General features: G+C 38.3%; 1 protein-coding gene across 3 annotated transcripts in view; it reads right to left on the minus strand.

Moving 5' to 3' along the window:
- Window positions 1-6: 6 nt before the first annotated feature.
- Window positions 7-22,395, minus strand: part of PEAK1 (pseudopodium-enriched atypical kinase 1) — a 64,482-nt gene continuing 42,093 nt past the window's right edge. For all 3 annotated transcript variants that reach the window (XM_009330074.1, XM_009330075.1, XM_009330072.1), the window contains 3 exons: window positions 21,689-21,885; window positions 11,678-12,426; window positions 7-2,552 (listed from right to left, as the gene is read on the minus strand). In XM_009330074.1, the coding sequence (XP_009328349.1) occupies window positions 1,395-2,552; window positions 11,678-12,426; window positions 21,689-21,885 (2,104 nt within the window). In that variant the 3' untranslated portion in view covers window positions 7-1,394. The remainder of the gene's footprint in view (window positions 2,553-11,677; window positions 12,427-21,688; window positions 21,886-22,395) is intronic.

Below are 22,395 nucleotides of genomic sequence, written 5' to 3' on the forward strand. Positions count from 1 at the left end.
CAATGCTCTTTGAGCTATTCTGACAACATTCCACTTTTAGGGTGTTGTCTATAGCAACATCAGAAAACACTAGTTACAACAGACAAGAAATATGCAGCCAAACACCGCTGTGGGAAAAATGGATCACGATACTGTTAGTTGTGGCTGCCAAACTTAACAGCTCCCTCAATAATTAAACAACAGTGTTTTTGCCCCCTTGTTTGTACCCTTCAGAGAACTGTGTCTGCAGTAAAAGTGTCTCCATGTGGCCTGTTAGCTACACACAGACAAGCTCTAAACATTTCTATCTCCTGCCAACATACCAGCAGAGCCAATTTCAGTCCCACTTTGCAATATGGCACAAGTGACAAGAGCAAACCAACATAAAACAGAAGAAGTGGCTGTTATTTTCATCCCCGATTCATAGCAGTGATTGTCAGAGAAGGTTATGTACGTCCTATCCATTTCAAGTCAGGCTTTAGCGCCTTTTGTGATAGAAGCGGAATTTCAATTGCCCACCATGTGTTGTATTGTTCTTGTATAAACGTGGTTATAGCTACAGTACATCAGCAGTCCAGACTGGTGAATGTCATGTAGGAAAGGGGATAGACAAAGTGTGCATATTCTGCTTTTTAATGCAGAGGTCTTAAGCTGAGGATAACGGTCTGATTAAAGCAGTATTGTTGAAATCATGGATCCGTGGTTAGAAAGGATATGGATAGGCAGTGAGTCAGAGGCAGAGAAGGAGGGAATAAGACTGAACACAGATGTTTACTGCCCACTGACACTTGCCGCAGTGAGCAGGATAACCACATCTGGGGAGGAAAAAAAGAAGGTGTAAAGTGTAAGAGAAAGATCAGAATCTGTTTGGTTGAGACCAAAGGGAAGAGGAGTCCAGCCCACTTGTGGGGGACTAAGCTGAGAGAAAATTTTGCATGGTATGTGGAATGGAAGCAAATGAGTGTTTTGTGGCACAGTGGATCATTCGTCTCACATTTACAACTAATCCATTTCTGCTTATGGTCACTGCTATTCACTAACCAATGCTACATACGGAAATGACAGAAACTACCCAGAAGAGGAGGGCAATTTGTTTACTGCAGTGGTAGAAATAGTGGTATCGAAGTTTGCTCTCCTTTTCAGCCAGATATTAATCAAGTTACATACTGTCTGATCCAAATGCAGTCATGTATATATAATCAATCCCTAACAGGCCTGGCAAAAAAGTAAAGTTTCTGTCATATTGCGTACAGGATGCAATTTCTCTAATTAGAACCTATTTGCTCAGAGTTGCTGGCTTTGATATCTTGGCTATTTTTTAACACTTGTACAAAGTGCGAGCCCTAGGGCTGGCTGGAGTGAGGGCTGGGGTGGAGGTGGGGGGGTGCTTCATGAAAAGCGACAGGCTCTACAAACTAGTGCTGCTGCATGATTCTCACAATGCGATGAAGTGAGTCTATAGTGGCAAAAGCCAGATATTGACAACAAAGCCAGTCTTCCAGAATAACTCCACAGTCCCTGTCCAAGGACTTCTCTGCAAACTTGATCATCAGCAGCGTCCTTTTGATATCCAGCCAGTTCTGAAGTACAGCATCTCTCCGTGAGGGGGTGGAAGATGTACTTAGAGCATGGAACAAGTCCTCACGTGGACCCCAAAGCAAACACTGAAGGATTCCCTTGGCTTCTGATATCAGGATCCTCTCTGAAGGGTTGGGATTCAGCAGGCAGCTGGCAAGTTGTTGAAGCCCTTGAGAGTAGAGGGAACGGCAAGGAATCTTGGGGAGATCAGCACGAGTATACTCCTTCTCCTTCAGCTCTGGATTCTCATCAAAGGGATTGGGTAAGTGCAGCATTTCATAGATGAGGATGCCAGTCTGGAACTCATCACACTTTTTGTACTGTGTTGCAGTGATGATTTCTGGAGCCAGGCGGGACTGATCCCGTAGGACCTCAGGATCTACCATATGACTCTTCTGCTTGGCCTGGGAGAAATTGCTCACTATTAATCTGGCCGGGCAAGCAGTGTTGGGACTGGGTTCCATGGACTCAGAGCTCAGAGGGCTGCCTCCTGGTCTGGAATGAACCAGCAGCAGGTTCTCTAACCGCAGATCACAGTGTGTGATATGATAGGGTTTCAGGTGCTCCAGACCCAAACACAGCTGTAAAAGGAGAAGACAGACCTGCCTCTCATATAAATCTGGGCTTTTTGCATGGCGGGGTGCAGATTCTCGCACAAAGTCGGCTACTGTTAAGTACGGGACCTCCCGTGTGATGACCACAACACGGCTGCGTGGCTTGCTGATGGTCCCCTGGTTGCTTGAGCTGTCTTTCTGTGAAGCCTCTGTATTGGAAGGAGTGTCTCTGTTCTTTTGCTCAGACTCTTTATCCTCTTCTTCCCGCTCTTCTTCTTCCACCTCCGGTGCATCGGCGTCCTCCCATGGAAGGAGGCGAACTGGCACTTCAGCAAGGAAATGGCCACAGTCCTGTTGGATGTTAAAGTTGATAGCCAGACTCTGCCGGATAGATAGGCTGTGATAATACTGCTGGGATTCCTTAGCTTTGCTCTTACAAATCTGGGGGAAGAAAATAAACAGAACAGACATAACGTAACTCTTAAATTTGTAAATTCTATATCCTTTTTTTTTAATATGTACCTTGTTGATGGGTATCCAGTCTAGCCCTAAACACAAGCTCTGAAAAAGTTTTTACTGAACTGACCTTGGCAGTGTTTCCATTGAATAGTAAGCAAATGCAGACCAATATGTGTAGGCAGCTCTCCCTGTACATATATTATTCAATGGAAAATACAGTTCAGGCAGGTTGTGCTTTTAGTCAGAATAGCAGCTGATATATGATAAATTCACAGTGAAGCTTACTTTGCAGTTACTTGCTTATCCATATAGTTTTATTTTGTGTTCTTCTCTCAGCTTTGTGTGACGCTTGAACAAGATAAAAATAATCAATAGCAATAGGAGATACAAGGAAACGTGCATAGAATATTTGAGGATATGATCAAACAATTGCACATGACTGAGTTAGCATGGCATAACAAGTTACCACCTACCAGCTGAGTTAAGTGACCGGATGCATGCTCCTTGCCCACTGTAATTAGGAACTGAAATCTATTAGCTGCAGCTGTGTCATGCTAACACATCATGTCTACAGTGAGGGGTGTATGTGTGCATGGCAGGGGCTGTTGGCAAGCATACTTGCTGTCGCTCAGGTGATGAACAGAAACTCATTAAACATGGTATCTTAATTGCTTTCAATCATTTGTCACGATCCTAAGTTTATGTTTTTATTTTGCCATATACAGCTGTATTTAATTTCTGTCCAGAAATATCTTGTTGATATATTATCACCATAATAATTATCCTTATTAATTGTTTGCACTGCCATAACAACTGGCAGCTCCAATCCCCTTACAACAGCCACTGGACAACCTCTATTAGGGCCTCTGTTCTAAGGCATTTACTGATTAAAATCACAGCCCTACAAAGACTCAGGCATGTTGACCTTTGCATATTAACCTTAGTTCTACTGACTTCAGTGAGATCGTTCAAAGCGTGTAAGGTTAAGTGTATGTTTTAATCTTTACAAGGTTAGAGCCTAAGTATTTAGTTGGTATAATGCACCAACAGGTCTTAACTGCAAAGCTCAGAGAAGAAAAAATAGGAAGACATCTCTCTTCAGACGAAGTTGCAGCTTCCCTTAGCACATCTCTGAAAGCCAAAGAAGGCCAGATAATGAAGGTTAGTAGAAGTCAGCACTAGTTACACACAGTCACAACCACCAAGGAGCCCAGATCTCATACTAGCCCTAAATATAAGCAGTAAGGTGACTTTTCTCCCCGTTTCTCATTTTTCCCCTTGTCAGGAACTTATGTAGGGTAAGTTATAAACTTAAAGAAAAAAAAAAAAGAAAAGAAGAAAAGAAGAAAGAAGGAGGGAGGAGGGAGGAGAAAAAAGAGAGAAGAAAAAAGAAAGAGAAGAAAAAAGGAAAGAAAAAAGAGAGAAGAAAGAAGAAAGAGAAGAAAGAAAAAAAGTTTTTCATCTTTTATGTGCTTATGTGGTTAAGAAACATATAGTTTAATGGGAGATTTAGTCTTTTCTGCTTGTTGATCAGAAAAGTGCATTGTCAGATAATGATATGAAAGTAGACACAAGTAGTAACAGTGTTTTGATTGTCCTCCTGTCTTTGATAATGTGCATATTTCCATACTTCACAAGGATTTAAATTTCCCTACGTATTATGTACACTATAGCTTAAACTGCCTGTTTATAACTGCCATGCACAAACAAAACAAATCTGAAAAATGCATTTTCTAGTCAATTTTATTTAAGAGAGGAAAGTCATAATTTTCTGGAAGTGTTGATAATTACCCTCTTTGTACAGTGGCTCTTGCCAATTTAAATTTTCAAATGTATTTTATGCTGTTAGAGGTGAAGTGAGTTATCGATGGAAAAGTCCCCCCCCTCTTCTCTCAAGGGTTAGAAAAGTTTAAACAAATACAGCAAAAATGCAGCATTAACCTTTGAATTAGAAAATGAAATTAGAAAAATATCAGCTGATTGTCTTGGAGACCGAAGTCCCCCAGATTTATTAAATACTTAATACTGCACAGACAGAAGTAGAAAAGTGTTGTATAGACCCTACCAGCATGTATCAAATCTGACTGGGAGAACAGCTATTAAGGAAAACGAGAATAGTTTTGTCTTCGATGCCCTTCAAGTCCGTGGTCTTTCTCTTGTACAGCCAACCATGGGGATAATAAATTCCAACTGCAGAAAAGGTTCAGTGTGTTGTTATCCAGCCTTTAGTTTTTAAAAATACTTAACTGACCTAATCTAAAATATGAACTCATTCTGAAAGAGTTTAATTTTAAGGTCAAGCATACTTGCTGATAAGAAAAGTGCAAAAAGCACTTGCCCTTAGCTATTGGACTATATTTCGTGTTACCCACAGAGGATTTCTAATGCCACCTGCCAGCTAAAAGTGATATTCTATTAGGAATATATAATCCACAGAGTATTTGCTCTTAAAACAATTAATACTTCTCAATTTGGTGAATACCAAAAGCCATCACTATTGGGCATTTGTAGGATTAGATTTTTTTTTCTTTACTGGTTATCTTCTTTAACAGCAGAATTAAGGCGGGAAAATGTAACTTTTCCCCTCTTCATTGTTTTCTTTTCGAAAATAACCAGCCCTCATTCCTCCTATCTTTATTCCTAACCCTCTGATTCTTGTTGCTCTTTTCTGGATTCTCCCCATTTATTACATCTTTCTGAAGAGTGGTACCCCATAATGAATACAGTATCCCAGTTAAGACTTCTCCAGCATCAAGCAGAACAGAGCTTTATATATAATGATCCTTGTAACACTTCCCAGGGCGAACAAGTCACATTATTACTGTGGTTCATGAACACCTTCAGAGCAGTGTCCACGCTAAAGTCTGAATCCACATCAGAGCGAAACTTTCCCCAATGTCAGTTCTTAAATACGAGTTTTTGTTTCAGACTCCTCTCTTTATATCAATAAAACAGAAGTTAAAGACTAAATAGTATTATGATTAAAGTCAATACTAAAATGACTGCATTCATGAAAACAGTTTTTCCCTCCTTATTCTGCTGTTAAAGAAGATAACCAGTAAAGAAAAAAAATAGTACCTAATCCCACAAATGCCCAATAGTGATGGCTTTCGGACACTTTTACTTCTCTTGTTTAATACAGGGAAGTATATGGGTACTTGAACATGCATGCAATATCTACAAAGACAAGAGAGCTGAGATCTGATTAGAGATGTATTTTCTGCTTCTTGCTTTTTGTTTACAAACAACATGAAGTGAGAAGTGGAAGAGGCAGCTGGGTTATTTAAGGCTGATTAAATTGCTGACTATACAAACACTAAAATTTGTACACTAGATACTTTGTAATTGACAAGGGGAATGGAAAGCTAGGCTGTCTAGAAGCAGCACCCAAAAACTGGAGTATGAGAACAAATCGGACACCTGTCTGAATTCATAAAACAGTTTCTAAAAGACAGACCTGCAGTAACCTGATGCTCCTGTAAGTGTCTGGCTACTCTTCAGACTTTTGCTGTGAAATACAGCTGCATGAGTCTAGATAAGTCCTGGGGTTTTAGACTGTAGAGTTCAGATTCTGATTTACCAATATCTTTATTAGAATGGGGAAAATGTACTGAAAGCAGTGGAGACAAACTAAGTTTTCTTATTGATCTGTTCGAAGACAGTTTATACAATGTAAATTTTATTTACTGACAAACTTCTTGTACTATTTTATCATTTTCTGAGTTGCAGCTTCTACTCAGAAATGTATTTTATATTACCATTTTGCAACAGAGTAGTGAATGCTAGTGTTTAATACTATTAATGGGTAATAATGCTCACCCTAGCATTTTATATTGGAGTAACTCCACTATCACCTAAAACTATCATCTGAATGACCAAGATTTAAAATTTTCGAAATGGTTTGAGTTACAGTAAGTTACGCAACCGAAGTCTATATTTACATTTGAAAAGATTTAGGGAACAAATTGTGAAATTTGATGGGCTTATTAGCAAATATTTTAGACTGCTTGTGATGAATTGCTAAAGGAGTGGATACAGAGCTTCTTTTCTGATTGTGACAGTTAATGCTATGTCAAAACTGTGAGTAAACAATGGCCCAGTTTTCTTTGCATGATTTTTAAAGCTTTTGTCTGTTCCAGTCATCTACTCTAAAAAAATATGGAAATCCTGTTGCCTTTTACATATATAGTATGTTGAATTCCTATTTTTGGGCACAGGAAAAGAAAAAGGTGAAAATACTTTGACTAAATCACCAACAGGAAGTAGCATCAATAGTCATTTACCATTTGCTTTAATGAAATACAATCAGCTGAGCTATGAAGCTATGAAGATGTGATAATAGTGGAAAGAAAGGTGTTGGTAAGGGCTTGGCAAGCCTTATTTCTAAAGCTGATAGAGCTGGTTGTTCAAAAGATGAAGCAATGTTGGTAAAAAGCCCTTCCATATAATGCAAGAACGCAATGAGAAAAAAGGAGAGATATGAGTAAGGAAGGAATGGAAAGTTTCCACCTTCCTTTTCACTGGAATGCACTGTTATCGCGTATCTTTTCTTTAGTGCATCCATATGAACTAAATGTCTGTCACGTTTATAGGGACAGGACAGGTTTCTTTACAACCTGCCATTCCAATTCCCCCCCCCCAAGATTTTAATGTTTCAGAGCTTCTAAAAAACTGTTCTGCATTAGCTTTTATTTTTCTTTTATGAGTCCAGTAGCCTACTGTGCCATCAACTGACTTCCACTTTACCAGCAGGGAATCTCATTTCCACTCTGTCCTATGCATTTTACAGGGCATCAGTGAACTTAAAGTACGATGAATATTATGGGAAATGAATTTACAAGTGCTGAAAATGAGAAACACAGAAGATCACAAAGACTGCACCATCTGTGCTATTTTATTGTATTGCACAGAGGGACAACTGCAAATGAAATTCTGTGTAGAATGAAAGCTTGCTAATCCCAAATTGATAGCTTGCTCTTGGCACAACCTTGTTTTCCAAGGCGGCCAGTTTGATCTCTGATTGACCTCATTTTCTTGAGCTGGCCTTGGAATAGAGCTCTGACTTTTTAACGATGTGCCAAAATACAGAATTCTACACTGCTGTGACTGAACTTGGAATGGGCTAAAAGTTTAACGTCCATAGCTTTATTTTTATCTGAAGCATGAAGTTCTGGGATGACCTTTAATGACACTTCTGCCAAGAAGCTCCACTAGGAAACTGAATTACCAAAATAACACCTTAGCACACTGTGACAAACTAAACATAACTCGAAAATAATTGTCAGCTGCAACTAGGAAACTGTCAGCCAAATTCAGCCCAATACTATTTACTTCTGCATTGCTCTGTTTTATACTTGGTACAGGAACCTTAGCAGAAATCCTAAGGTTTTACCAGAAGAACTGCTGCCCTGTAGCAATCAAAACAATAAATTTTAACTGCTCCTTTTGAGCTGTTTGCACCTTTACAATTCCTGTTATCCTACCTGAACTGCACTGCAACACGTGCCCGTGGCCAGAACACATATGCTGCAGGCCATAACCCTGCTGGTTTTTTATGTCTGTATTGTTCCGTGTGGACTCTGAATCATGATTTCTACGTGTCTGTCTATGATATTGTACAGTAATTTCCTTGAGAGTTTAATACTAAAGTGGAAGTAGTTTACGTCACTGGCACAGTAATTATCTTGTTTTACTCAGAATTATTCATTCTGAGTAATCTTTTTTTTTTTTTTTTAAATAAAAAAGATCCCTGTCATATCACTGCCTTAGTCAGTCTGTGTAGGGATACTAAGAATTGAATTTGTCCAATCCACTTTGGACAAAAAGCTGGTGCTCTCTGCTGCTTTTACTTTTCCACTACATATTTGGAATTACTGATAAGACTGTGGTTTCAGGGGAATGTTTATCCATATTGTCCCAGATCTACCAACTACTTAGGAAATGGTACTGCACTTAGTGAAGGAAAAATACCTCAGGGACTGGAATTTTATGGAAACCTTTCTCCTAAGGGAACTTCTATTTTTTGCCATTTGGAAAAGCAGTTTTCTGATCACAACTTATTTACTGTTTTTATTTATAATGTTTCAGTCAAAATAATTTCCACATGGCTTCCTGCAACTTTTTTGCACAGGATGTTTACTAGCAAATTAGGTGAGAGTGAATAAAAAAGCGTAATACAATGCTTTGAAACAACACACCCCTATAAACAATGTTTCCTCTAATATCCACACCAACAGAACAAGTTGTGCTCGTTCTCCACCAAATTTATCAGAGCATCTCTTGCTGGTGATACCTCCAGAATGTAAAGGTGCACTGGTACATTCATCTGCACAAAAGGTTCATTCTTCTAAATTTAATTCCGCAGTAGTCAATTGGTTAAAGCTTAATTTTTAACAGTGCTTTTGTAATTCTACTTTTGGAGATACAATATTAAAACTTTTTTTTTTTTTTTTGACTTATGTATTAACTCTTAACACTGTTTGGGGGCGAATCTCTTGTTTTCTACAAAGAGAATAATTAAAAAATCCCATTATCACATTTTTTCTCAAATCTAATATTAAAATCATAGAACTTAAGACGTGTCTGAATTGTTAGCCAGTGTTGCTTGGGTAGTTCTACAAAACTCAAAAGAGCTACATAAATTTCCACTGTCCAAAGATGTGGCTCCATATACACTTTCAAAGTGTATTTCTAAGACTTGATAAAAAAATAACTGGAAGACTATATTTTGGATTCAATAGGCACACCATTTTAACCTCACTATTTTTGCCATCCTGTTTTGAGGACAAGGGATTTAAAATGGCAGGAATACATAGCTTATTTGTTGGAGGTAGATGATTATGTAATTTGGCTCACACAAAAAATACCCATGATAGTAAAACTGGTATAGTTGTTAAAGCTGAATTCCCCAAATCTCTGCGTAATGTAATAGCAATCTGTTGTTATGAGATTTTGTACAAATCTGATCCTGGACTGATGACTTATAAGCCAAAGATCAACTTGGGGCAAGTGTTAAGACAAAGTTGAAATTTACTGTAACTGATTTTAGGGGGAAAAAACCCCAACCCCGTAACCACAGTTTAACCAATGCTACATAATTCAATATATTAGCATCGAGAATGCAGTAATAAAAATATACACCAAAGAAACACACAACTGAAGAGAACCCAACTTAGCTGAACACATAATACTTCAGATATGCGAAAGAGAAAATGAAGACAGCAGTAGTCCCGTATGCTCGTCCTGCTTGGCTTTTAAAGAAATCAGAGAACATGCGTAGTGAGAGTATCTTCCTATATCACATTAAGTGCTAGGGAGAGTATTTTCAAGAGTAACTTTTCCTCTCATCATAACAGCACAACAGCTCATGGTGACCTCCAGTTCAAGGATATTTTGTGGCTACTTCACTCACTCTCAAGACCATCACACCTATTACGCTGCAATAAATTTTGTTAGTCTGACAACTATTTTTAAGACATCTGAATTATGAGAGAAAAAAAATATAGCACATATTTGACGATGCTACATTGCTGTTCTTTCTTCTCACTGGCTTTCTAAAAGAGAAACATGTTTAGGAGGACAATAGATAAGAAAACAACTACATAAGTCTTGTCTGTGAGGGAATATTTTAAGGGCACATCCATACTGTGAATGGAATGAAGAGGAATCACATTAGTAATAACCCAAACCTGCCTATATAGAAAAATACCACTTTGGGTCCCAGAAGCAACCATTTTTGCATCATTGTATTAAAACCAAAAAACCCCCAACTAAATAATGCCAGACTGTTGATTCTGCAACCAGAGTAGATTGCCAGATATATTACCAGAACATTCCGAGAACCATGGTCTGGTTCTCAGCTGTTTTGTACCACTGGACGTGGCATCCACAAGACATCCGTATTTCATTTCACATCTTTTCAAAAAGAGGTCCTTGATAACTAAAGAAATATAGATGGTTATGGCCACAAATCTGCCTTAAAAAGATGCTTTTCAAGTTTCAGACGAACATATCAGTTGCACCAATCTTACCTTTTATTTTTTTATATCTTTCTTGTAAACAATCATGCAGGAGTGGTAACAACATTTTGTTCCCGTAAAGCACCACCCTTCTGAGAATGTCAACATGCTCTATAAGGAATAATCGATTAGGCCTCACACACCTGTGTTGGGTAATAAATGTTTTATCTCAGTTTCAACAAGAAAGAGTCAGAAGTTCAATGATTTACTCAAGGTCACACAGGAAGCCTGACAGAGCTATGAGTCTCAGCCGTCTTTCTCACTATCATCCTATCAGATAAACGTTGAGAACTTTAGAGATACAGCGCTCAGAAAGCATTACCTATATAAAAGTCCATAAAGTAACAACATCTAGTGAGATAGCTGCCAACTATTCATTAATGTATTAGCAGTAAATCTAGTAAATCTTGTTTCTTTTATATGTTAGCTGAAGAACAAAACTAGACACAAATCAATTGTTTGTTTGGTAAAAGGCCACAAAACTAACACTGACAGGTTCCACTTTTTTTTTTTTAGTATACCTTATAAGGCAACACTGATGGCTAGAGAGAGCTTTTGATAGCTGGTAATGAACACTGGTGAAAATATAAGACCTTGTATGGGAACATAAAGATGTACTAGCCTAGAATTTACGTTTAAAATTACATGGGTCTGAACATGGAAAACTCTGAAATCTTTCCTAAGAGTGATGATTTAGTATCATCTGCATGCAGATGAACCCTAGGATTTTGTTACTGCAAGTTTCCAAAAAACTGCTGACACATGTTAAAATAAATACAGCTTTTTCTTCAATATTTCATTAAACAATGACCATGGTAAAGACTAGGTTGTATTGATTTTGTTTTAATAATTCTGGAGCTGCAATAAAAACAGATGAAACTTAAACAGCAGATACCAATGCCACACATGGTTCTTGATAGAAGGAAGAGCCTGATTCTTGGGAATCTTACTTTTCACACAGTGCTGCTGCAAGCAGCACACACTTATATTTGTAGGACCTATCACTACTGGGTGTGTTGCAGATTATGGTTATTGTTATTACATTTTGTTACTGATGTCTAGGGTTACCGTTTTTCAAGCCCCTCTTACCTTGACTGCATAATTGTTGAGAGGATCTTTTGCATAAGAAGCTGGGTAGTAAACCGCATCGCCTGCCTCGCAGCATGGCTTGTCACTGGTTAGCCTGAAATCCGACCAGCTGTCCACCCCGAATCGCAGCTGGTCTTTTTGTCCGGCCATGAACAAGTCTTCACATTTAAGTGCCAGCTTCTTCAGTGAATCAGTGTGAAGGCTTCGGATTTTACCTACCACCTCTTCTCGGTTTTCAATTCCTCGATAAAGTGCTTGCCTTTGCGGCTTCTGGACACCTTTGCCCTGCTTAGTCTGCGAGATGCGTCTCCCTGTTAGAGACTCCATGCTATTGGAACACCGGTCCTTAATACTGATAGTGGTTAGGCTGGAAACACTGTTAGTTGCTGAGGTGGTTGCCCTTAGTTTTTCTGTAGGCCTGTCCAAGGAATCTCCTGACTCATTGTCCAGTACCTTGAGCTCCAGGCTGACTGAAGAGCAGGCGCTGCTTGCTTCCCAGTTGGTGTCAATGTCATAGGTGGGATTGGCCACAATGCACAGGTTGTTCTCCAGAGCCTGCTTCTGGAGATCTCTGGGAGTCGGCTCTGTGTTAGCTCTCAAAATTGTTTTCTTTGGCAGTGGAGGTGGTGTTGGCTGTAAGTTGTTCACTGTCTCCTGGTCTACTAGTCCTCCAAAGGCAATGGCATCATCCAAAGCTCCCTTCGGTTGCCTCGGCTGTTTCGGAGGTATCATGGCTGCTCTAGACTGTCCTGTGTAATAAGAAGATAATAGTAATAGAAGATTAAAGTACTTTGCATCTGCTGCTCATATTTGCACTCTGCAAAGAAGTTTAAGGCAAAAAAAAAAAATGCTGACTAGGACCGCCCCCCCAATATTTGAAGAAAACCTAAATACGTATCTGAAAAGATGAACATATCATCACATACAGCCAGTCTTTATTTGACCTTGGCCCATATACTACAATCAGTTTCAGTGCTAGCAATGCTGGCATTTTACATCACATGGGATTAATGACAAAAAGTGCAAGCAAAAACCAAAAGTCAGTTTTGGCACTCTGGCCAAACTCTAGTTTCAGTAATTATACCCAGCCTCCCGTAATTTCTGCTGCAGTCAATTGACTGTAATATTATTCCTTACTTCCTATTCAAATGTGCTAAAACTGTGGGTGGATGCTTTACATTTCAGACCATAAACCAGAAAACTTCAGACACAAATAATGTAATTTAGATACTTTGGCGGTCACATTGGAAAGTCAGGACTGCCCTAGCAGATTCACTTGGTGAAAACAAGGAAGCCTACTTTCACTCAGGTTGACCAGTGTGTTGCTACTGCTTTCAGTGAGGGTAGGATCATATTTTGAGATTACAAAAACATAAATATTTTTTATCCTACAATGTAAAACTCCCCCCCCCCCCCCCCCCCCTTCCCCCAGCCAGCCGACACCCACCATGTCCCCACTCACTTGCCATGGGTACCTTTGTTGGCAATACTATGTTCATAGACAACCTGATCTAGATTCAGTCAAGAGATTCCAAATGGCAGGTTACATACATGAAAGCACAGGATTTCCACTGACAGACTGGTTTCAAACATTCGTGTGCTTCTAGGGAAGATAAACTTCCTGTCATGTGTTTTGGATGGCTTTTAGAGAGGACAGTTATGTTTTATAACTGCCAGAGTCCTTGGAAATGAAGAATAAATAAATGACAATAATATAAGAGAGAATAAAAAACAATAAACAGACAATACAAATGACCAACTCGCTGCTCTGGGACAATTAAACAGTTGTTACTCATATCAAAATGAGATTTTTCTACTCTTAATAATCAACTGGTATTTTCAGAGAAATTACTTTATAAGCTTTCTACTACTCCTGTGAGGTTCATTGACCATCATGGTAAGGTAGGAAGCCAATTTTTACAGTTGCAAGACAGCAGACATGAAATGGATGCTCTGTATAATTGTAGCTGAGCATCTTTTCTGATAAGGGAACAGCAAGTAGAAAGACACTATGACTATTTATAATATGTGCTGAATCCTTGTAAAGAGAGGACTGAACTGGAACGCTGAACCAAACTGGGGGATCTCAGATTCAGATTTGAATTACATCACTTTGGTCCATAATTAATAATAAATTACTTCGCAGTCTATGAAAGGAAAAAAAGATAGCTTCCTTTACAATTTAGGATATGTTGTTACAGTTTTTATGAATACTACAGAATCTAATCTCTTGGCCAGGATGCACAAAAACTTGGAACACTAGGTTAGAATGCTGAAAAGGACTTCATAATTTCAGAAGATCAGAGAGGACTGTATTTTTAAATGTATCCACAAACAGAATAGCCTTGGCTCTTGAATTCTTAACGATCATTCTCTTTTCAATCATTCCAAGGAGACGACATCACAAATGAAAGTTATATCTCTATCTTTTGTTTAAGCTCAAGAAACCCTCAGAAAAGCCTTACGGATTTTGTGATAAGCCTGGATATTCCAATGTTTAAAAAACTGAATTTTGAGCAGGAAATTCCATTAGCTTTGTAGATGCCTGATCGTCAGGGAAGATTGCATAGGAGTACTCCCCTGGGTCATCACTTTTTAGCTCCCACAAAATAAAAATGTTCAAAGGCTAGAAATACTGGAGAATCCCTGCATGTCTCTCAAATCATTGTCAAGGTTTCTTAAAAAAATTGAACACTCAAGGGACCCTCTACTGCTCCTTTCTGATCTTGGTATTGCAGTGATCGTGCTCTACAATAGCAGCTCTTCCTCTCACCATTTGATATGCTGCAGCATATAACACTGGTGCCAGTTGAGCAGTACAGGAACTCTACCAGAAAGGTACCTTTTGCAGAGACGAAGAGTGGCATGATTCAGAGTCAAAAGCAGAATTGATGTCTGCATGCCAGACACACACATCCAGATGCCACAGTCTTTTGCTTAATCCTGAGACAAGTTCATTTCTACTTTGTATCCAATTTTCTTACTCATCCAAACATGTCTCGTCTTCCACAATTCCTTACTCTTACAAAATCTGTGACCTATGTACTTCTCCCCCTAGCAACATTCTGTGTTAAAGATCACTTGCCTATTTTCTGATTCTTACCCTCTTCCCCACTATGCTAAAATAGGCTAACTGCTGGGGTTTTGAGAAAGGCTACTATTTCAGGCTGCAGTTTCCTAATATGCATTGCTTGTATGACTTACTAATCCAAGGACTGCACAGATGCTAGAGGGAAACAGCAAAAAAACAAATTAGAGCAAGATACACATCTCAAGCGGTAGCAGCAGAAGCCCTCTCCAAGAAAGGTAAGATTTATAACAGTGTTTCTTCTTGATTCTCTGTCTGCTTTAATGGCCCTGTCCTCCAAAAGCCATTCATACAGAAAAGTGTTGCGACTGCAATCAATGACTTCGCTAGCTGTTGCTTTTGCATAACTGTGACATCAAAACATAATTGAAGAAAGTTTTCATAACCAGAAGTTGTCTTTGCAAATGTCTGGTGGGGGTGGCAAGATCCAGAGAACTGCATGTACAAGTCATTATGTAGTTACTTTTTGAAGTATTCTCAGCTGAGGAAAATGAGTTTGTAAAACATGTTCTGTTACAGTATAGTTTCTCCCCACAAGAACAGATTTTCCATATTGAAATCTATCCATCTGTATTATGTGTTTGAAAAGCTTCATAACTGGACTGTTTTTATGCCGAGTTCTTAACGGTGTACATTTCTTTCATACCCAGTCTTTCCAGCTCAGCTTTCCCCAAGCATGGTGTGATACTGCATGTCCCACATTTTTTTAAATTAATTGTCTAGCAAGAAAAAGGTTGTCTTAAATTTTGTCCCTGTCAAGGGCACAAGAATGTTCTTTTGCATACAAGTACTGGCAGAGCATTTGCTTCTTTTTCTTGCCTATCATTTCCTTCTCCCCTTGCATGCTTAAAACCCATCATTTCCTTACCTACAGCACAGACTCTCCAACGTTACAAGGTTCAGCCTGAGCTACACTCTTGGGAGGCAAACGAAAAGAAGGAACAGGCACAATACTAGGCTACCACTTACAGAGATTTTTGAAGTGGCTTCCAGACTGTTCAAAGACAGAAAAAAATTAACTCTTTATAGACAGCAGCTTTCTAGAGAGCTTTAAGTAATTCTACAGTTCAATAGCATCTTCCATTATGGAAGCTCACTACGCTATTTAAATATTAATACTTAAGTCTCCAGACACCATGCAGAGGCCTGAAACTCTAAATCAGCCCTAAAAAAAAGCATTTAAATTTTATTTTTCCAGGTAACTGATTTATCATCAGACTTTGCATTGCAACCTGTTTATGTTTGCTCATGAAACTATCAAATCTGAAACACTGAGCTCAGGTTTAATTCAGATTTATATTCCATAAGCATGTTTTTCTTACAGTAATGACATGCATAATTATTGTTTAGGTTTCTTGATAGTCCATGTATCTTTCTTTCTTGCTTAGACCAGATCAGCAGTACACATTGTCAAGAAATTTCAGAACTGTGAAGGAAAATGCTTCTTTAATTGGGAAAACAACTAATGGTGAATTAGGCAAGCCAAGTGGGTGACACGCTGCATGCTTCCATCCTTCCTTGAACAGAACTATTCCTGAAACGTATGCTGCCCTACAATACATAACGTATGTTAGTCCAGTACACCAATGACAGCAGGTTTCTTCTGTACTTTCTCCAAACTCATTTTACTCTTGACACAGTAATCTATCCTACATTCTCCTTTATTCTTGAAAGCATTTTTCTGATTATATGCCATTACCATCTCTCATCCAAGGATAAAGTTCCTTGTGGGAAGATGTGAATTAGAAAACAGAGCTGAAAACAATACTCTAGTATTCACAGTAGTAACTAGGCTATTGCCATGATTACTACTGCTGTTCTCAGTTTTAGTGACCATTATAGTACTCCTTAATCCCTAATCCCCTAGTGCAGGGATTTAGATGAATGAACAAGACCCAGAGGGTTAAAATGGCCAAAATGACTCTCACCTCTGCCATTCACCAATTTATCACATCAGTTTAGCAAAAATTCCATGTTTTGCATTGCCAAGAGAAGCAAAAATTAATAATCATGCATGTACAACATGGGTAACCGATCTTCCAAGACCACATCTATCAAAACCCCAACAGAACTGAAATCAAAACTGTGGACTCTCTACAGTGGAGACCAGCGAGAAAGAGGAATTTCTAGCGGCTCTTACGTGTCTGCAGGAAACCCACTGTAAGATAGGGCTGGGCTGATCTTGGAGCGGTCCAACAGCGTTGGCTTTGGCAGCCTCTGCTGACCTGTTTCTCCCCACAGCCAGGAATGGAGTCAGATGTCCCAGTAATTCTCATGTCAGTACATCCCCATTTCATGTTACAAAATCCAGTTATAAAGCCTGATTAAAGTAGTCACTAAGTAAAATCCACAGGTTGGCCACCTCCACTGTACAAATTCCCCCTCTCTACCCTTGTGCTAGTACTTACCCCCCCATACTTGGATATTGATCATCCTTTGCAATCTGCATTTTTATTATAATACAGAGCCTGGAAAAGATTTCTCTGTATGAGTAGCAGATCAATTATACTCATCTTTAATACCAGTACAAAATACATCACTCCTTAATAAACTCTTACCCCGACTGATAAAAAATAACCAAAGCATGAAAAAACCCACAAATGCATAAAAGTATCTTCCAGCCACTGCAAAAGCAACCAGCATACTTCACAGCCCCAATTCCAGCAAACACCGTACATGTACAACACTATTCTATAAAATTATTCAGTACACAGATTTACACGAACATGATGGTTAATCCTGTATTATACTCAGTTGTTTACACATTTATCATTAATTTAATAGATAAAAATCTTACCAGAATGATAATATATATAACAGAAAGGAAAGCTAGCATTTGTTAAGTAACATTCATGACGCACCTCCGGTTTCTCACCAATAGTTTGAGACCGTGCACAGAACTACAGTAAGATGGGCTGCAGGTACCAGAAAACTAAAAACTTCAGATGCAACAGCTTGTCTGCCTTGGTGACTTGTCAGGTCTTGCTACACATCCTCCATTACTCCATGTAAAAGATACTACCTGTACTAAATATATATTATACAAAATGCATCAGACTGATACTATAATCACTGTCTGTCACTGAACTGTCAGTTTTAGTCAACAATGATTTAATTACCTTATTTATAGCCTGGCTAAAGCACACTGCCCTGGTCTAACTTACTGACTGAGGCAATACTTCATTGCAGATGCTGTGGTTTGGGATTTTTTCCAATGTCAACAATCATAAAACCTAGAAACTTTGCCTCCTTTTTTCACCTTCTCTTTTGATGTAAGGAGAAAAATAGCTGATAATAAAATAACCTATTCTTTTTTAAATGATAGAAATACTATCCTGAGTATATTGAGAGTATCTTAATCTACTTACAGCGATGCAAATACAATCAAGTCAATTTCCCCAACAAATTCAGACAAAGATAGAAAAATTTGAAGATTTGTAAAGGAAAGGATTTTAATCATCTAGCCTATTGTCTTCCCTATCATAAGCTACAGGGCTTACCTGAATTAACTTCTGTTAGAATAAGGGCACACCTTAAAAAAGAAACGTCCAGGCCCTACCTTACACATTCGAACATTTGTTTCTGCATCTTCATTCAACTGGCGGCCACTGGATTTTATTAAATCTGTTGATTGTTGATACCAAAGGTATCCCTCATCACAGTTCTGCTCACCACATGAGCATCCACACCATGACCAAGCCAGACTCTGTTTGTTTGATAAGCTAAACAGATTCAGCTTCTTGAATTAGTCACTATAAAGCGCCTGTCACAATACTAGGCATTTTCAAAGCTTTTCTTTAGAGCCTGTACAATTTTTTTTTTAAACATTCTTCTTAAACTGTGGTCACCAGGGCTTGATTATGGCCGTGGCAGTTGCAGGGTAAAAATGAGATATACGTAACCTCTCTACTCCTATTGAAGTTTTCTCCTGTTTATACACCCAGGAACACACTGGGTTCTTTTAGCCTGTCATCATGGTGGGACCTCAGGTTTCCTAAAAGCCCCAAGTCTTTTATGTTGTATCTGACTCTCAGAGGAGAATCCTCTATCTTGTAAGGCTTGCCTGAATTTTTTTTTTTTTTAATTCCTAAATGTATGATTTTACATGTTAGGTGAACTGACAAATACAGCCCATATTTTATACATGAGCTATTCTCAAAATTTGCATCTGCAGTTTGGTTCCTGACAAATACTTGCTGGCACACTTGCAATTTTTGCAGGCAGAACTGTAAACTGATGATAGGACAACTCCTGTGGGAGCAGGGGAAGGCCAAAACCAAATATATTTGAGGGCAGTACCTGATATAAACGACTGCCTGACTGCAGATGAAAATTTACCAAAGCTTGCCATTATTTCTGTTCATAAAATTTCATGTGACATGTCACAACTGAAGATTAGACATTTATCAAAGGACATAATATTATCTGCTTTTCAATAAAACCCCCATAGAATATGTATTAGATTAGTATTTAAAAAATGAATATTGTGCATTATGCTGCAAATTGCCATGTTCACATGATATATTTTACAAACTACAAACTGTAGTATGTAGCTATAAAAAGGTAACTGTAGATACAATTGCAGTTGAAGCAAGAGTCAAATGTGATGTAACTTAATTATATTACATATTCTCATATTATCCTTTCAGTTACACACATCAGTATTTGTTAATTCTACAGAATATATGATTTTGCTGCTTAGGTGATGTAAGATGTGAAAACAAGTAGGAATTATTCTGTATGGCTACCTCTTAATCTCTTGATAGCTATCTGAATTGGAAAGTGAGGTTGCTTGAATAAACCAGAAAAAAGTTTGCACGGCAGCCAGAGAAGTCAGTGCCATTTAGGGTAGCATTGCTTTTAATAACAAGCAGCAAGCTTGCCAAGCCAGACCAAGTCAAGCCTAAAAGTTAATTTAACTCTTTCATACCTAAAATTTACTTTGGCGACAGCAAATCTGAAAGTGACCCAAGGATGAGGAGAAGATTTTGAATAAAATGCTAAGGGGTTCAGTTTTACACGGTTTTACGAAGGAGCATTCACGCACAGGAACAACACTGACAAAAACAAGGACTGATGGAAGTGATCACAGAATCACAGAAGTGGTTAGGTTAGAAGGGACCTCTTGAGATGGTCAAGTCCAACCTTCCCTGCTCAGGCAGGGTCAGCTGCAGCAGGTTGTCCAGGACCATGTCCAGTTGGGTTTTGCGTATATCCACACATGGAGACTCCACAACTTCTCTGGGCAACTTCTGGGCAACCTGTTCCAATGTTTAATGGTATTTTCCATGAGTTTACTACTCCCAGTTTGTGAGATGCTGTGGGAAGGACAGAGATCTATGGACAGAAGCACATCTAACTCTGTACGATGAAGCAGTTGCCATCAGGTGTAATATCTTGCATAAGAAAATTGCGCTAAATTGAGTAATGATTTAAACAGAAGGTTCACAACTTCATTACTTTGGCTATGAAACGCAAGTAATCCCTTGACTGTACGAGCACTCTGGCTAAAAAATAGCAATCTCACCACGAGGAATAAGTGATATTTCATAGATTAAATGATACCTTAGCTTGATCGTTTTATATGTCAGTCTGGTTAGGAACACGGGCTAACCAAGCTATAAATAGTTTTGATGTAGCTCGATCTCTGCCTGGATTCTATCTGTAATGAAGCTATGTCCTAAACACAGAAAATATATAGATACAGATATATATGTATATCTCAATGACTTGAAAATAATTAATTAGATCTTTGAATAATTCACCATAAAAATATAAATTTTAGTTTTCCTCCTTGAAGTTAATGTTTCTTGGTAGATGTTAGTATCGCTCTTGGGCAGGACATTTTTCCTCTTTATGTTTTATAAACAATACCTAATTAATGTTTCATTAGCAGAACACGCTAATAAGCTCACCACTAATTCACATTTAAGCAGAAAAATGCAACAATATCACTAAATGTCTAAAGAATGTACACACCTGAGGGTTTAAAATTTAGTTCTTGATCCCTCAAACCTGTCAGGACATGCCAAACCCCTGCACTCGTGAGCCATCTCAATGCAGTCAGTTTACTCTTGTCCAAATGCTTAATAAGTTGGTATGCTTACAAGGTTGGAGCGTTACTGAAAAACTTGTATTCAGATATTCTTGAACATAAACAAATGAGAGATTTTTGTTCTTCTAGAAAATCTGGCTGTAGGTATTCCTAAATTCGCAGTACTTCAAATCAAAATGCTTTAGAAAATTAGGCTGATAATATTGATACTATGTATCAAGAGATGCTTATTTGTCTTGCTCACTTATCTTCCAGAGAAGCCCTGCATCCATGTATGCTTTCAATATGAGTCAGGAATTCAGTGACAGTTGAATAGGCTGCGCAGTACCTTCAGGACATTCATATCTTAAACTTTTCTGAAGGAGCAAAAGTAAACTCTCAGATTAGGATAAGAAAGGTTTTAGGCAACAAAAGATAACTACAAATATTTTCGCAGTTATTGATGCTCTAAAATAAAAGTCCTATCTTTTGTTGAAGTTTGGAAAAATATTGAAATCTACTTATTGTTTCTAAAAAAAATAGGTAATTTGCTCTGTATTTTAAACCTGTTTGATAAAAATTCCTCCAAATATAGAAAACAATGTGTCTTTTAAAAGTGTTTGAGATGTTTATCATTAAGGGCAATTAAAAGATAGTTTTAAAATCATAGGAAAGAAAACCTTTGAGTTTGTTGAATCTTCACTTTCTTGGTTGTCTATCTCAGAATGAGACAATTTTATTTTCTATAAATTAATATTAAAAAGTTTGTCTTTGAAAACTAACCTTATGAGAGCGTGTCGAGCTGTTCAGAAGACAAGGTTCTTCACAGCCTGGAAATGTATCTAAAATCTGATCTAATTTAAATTTTCTTCTACGAGAATACACTTACCTAAATTGCTGTATGTAGCACTGCAAGGATTTAAGTCAGGAGAATTTGAAGCTTCTTCCTTTTCTTCCTCCCCTTGTGGGACACGGACAGATGATACTGGTATGACCGAGGCACTGCCGCCATTGTCTTGCTTCACAAATACGGCTCTAGGAACACGGGGGGACAAATCCTCCAGTGTCGTATCATCGGGCACTTGACTGAAACAAACAAAACAAAATCACCTGGAGACCCAAGCTGGGTACTAGATCCTACTGGCAAAGTACCAGATTAGGCATTAAGTATCTTCAGGAAAGTGGATGAACTGGTAAAGAAATAAGCTCCTTTTGCCCTCCTTTTTTTAAGAACAACTTTCTACAAAATTTATCTTCCTTAATAAGAAGAAACAACTTTTGACTGAAATAGTAACATGTAGTAGTTCATGCCTTTCATACAAAAGGGATAGTAAAATATTTTACAGCTGACTACAATCAACATACGTACACATATATATGCAGGCATGATTCTGCATAAAACGTGTAGGACTTGCAGGACAGCAGCAGAGTTTAAGGTGCTAAGTTTTTTAGCAATCAGAACAATTTTGCTTTAATCAAAGTTACCAAGGTCTAGCAAAGGGGCTGTTAAGTCTTAATAAATGCATAAAACTTTAATGATACATTTGCATATACTGGTAGGATTTTGGGAACCGACACTTTGGGAAACAGACCAGT

This window comes from Pygoscelis adeliae, unplaced genomic scaffold (genome assembly GCF_000699105.1).
Source record: "Pygoscelis adeliae isolate BGI_AS28 unplaced genomic scaffold, ASM69910v1 Scaffold298, whole genome shotgun sequence".
Classification (NCBI taxonomy): domain Eukaryota; kingdom Metazoa; phylum Chordata; class Aves; order Sphenisciformes; family Spheniscidae; genus Pygoscelis; species Pygoscelis adeliae.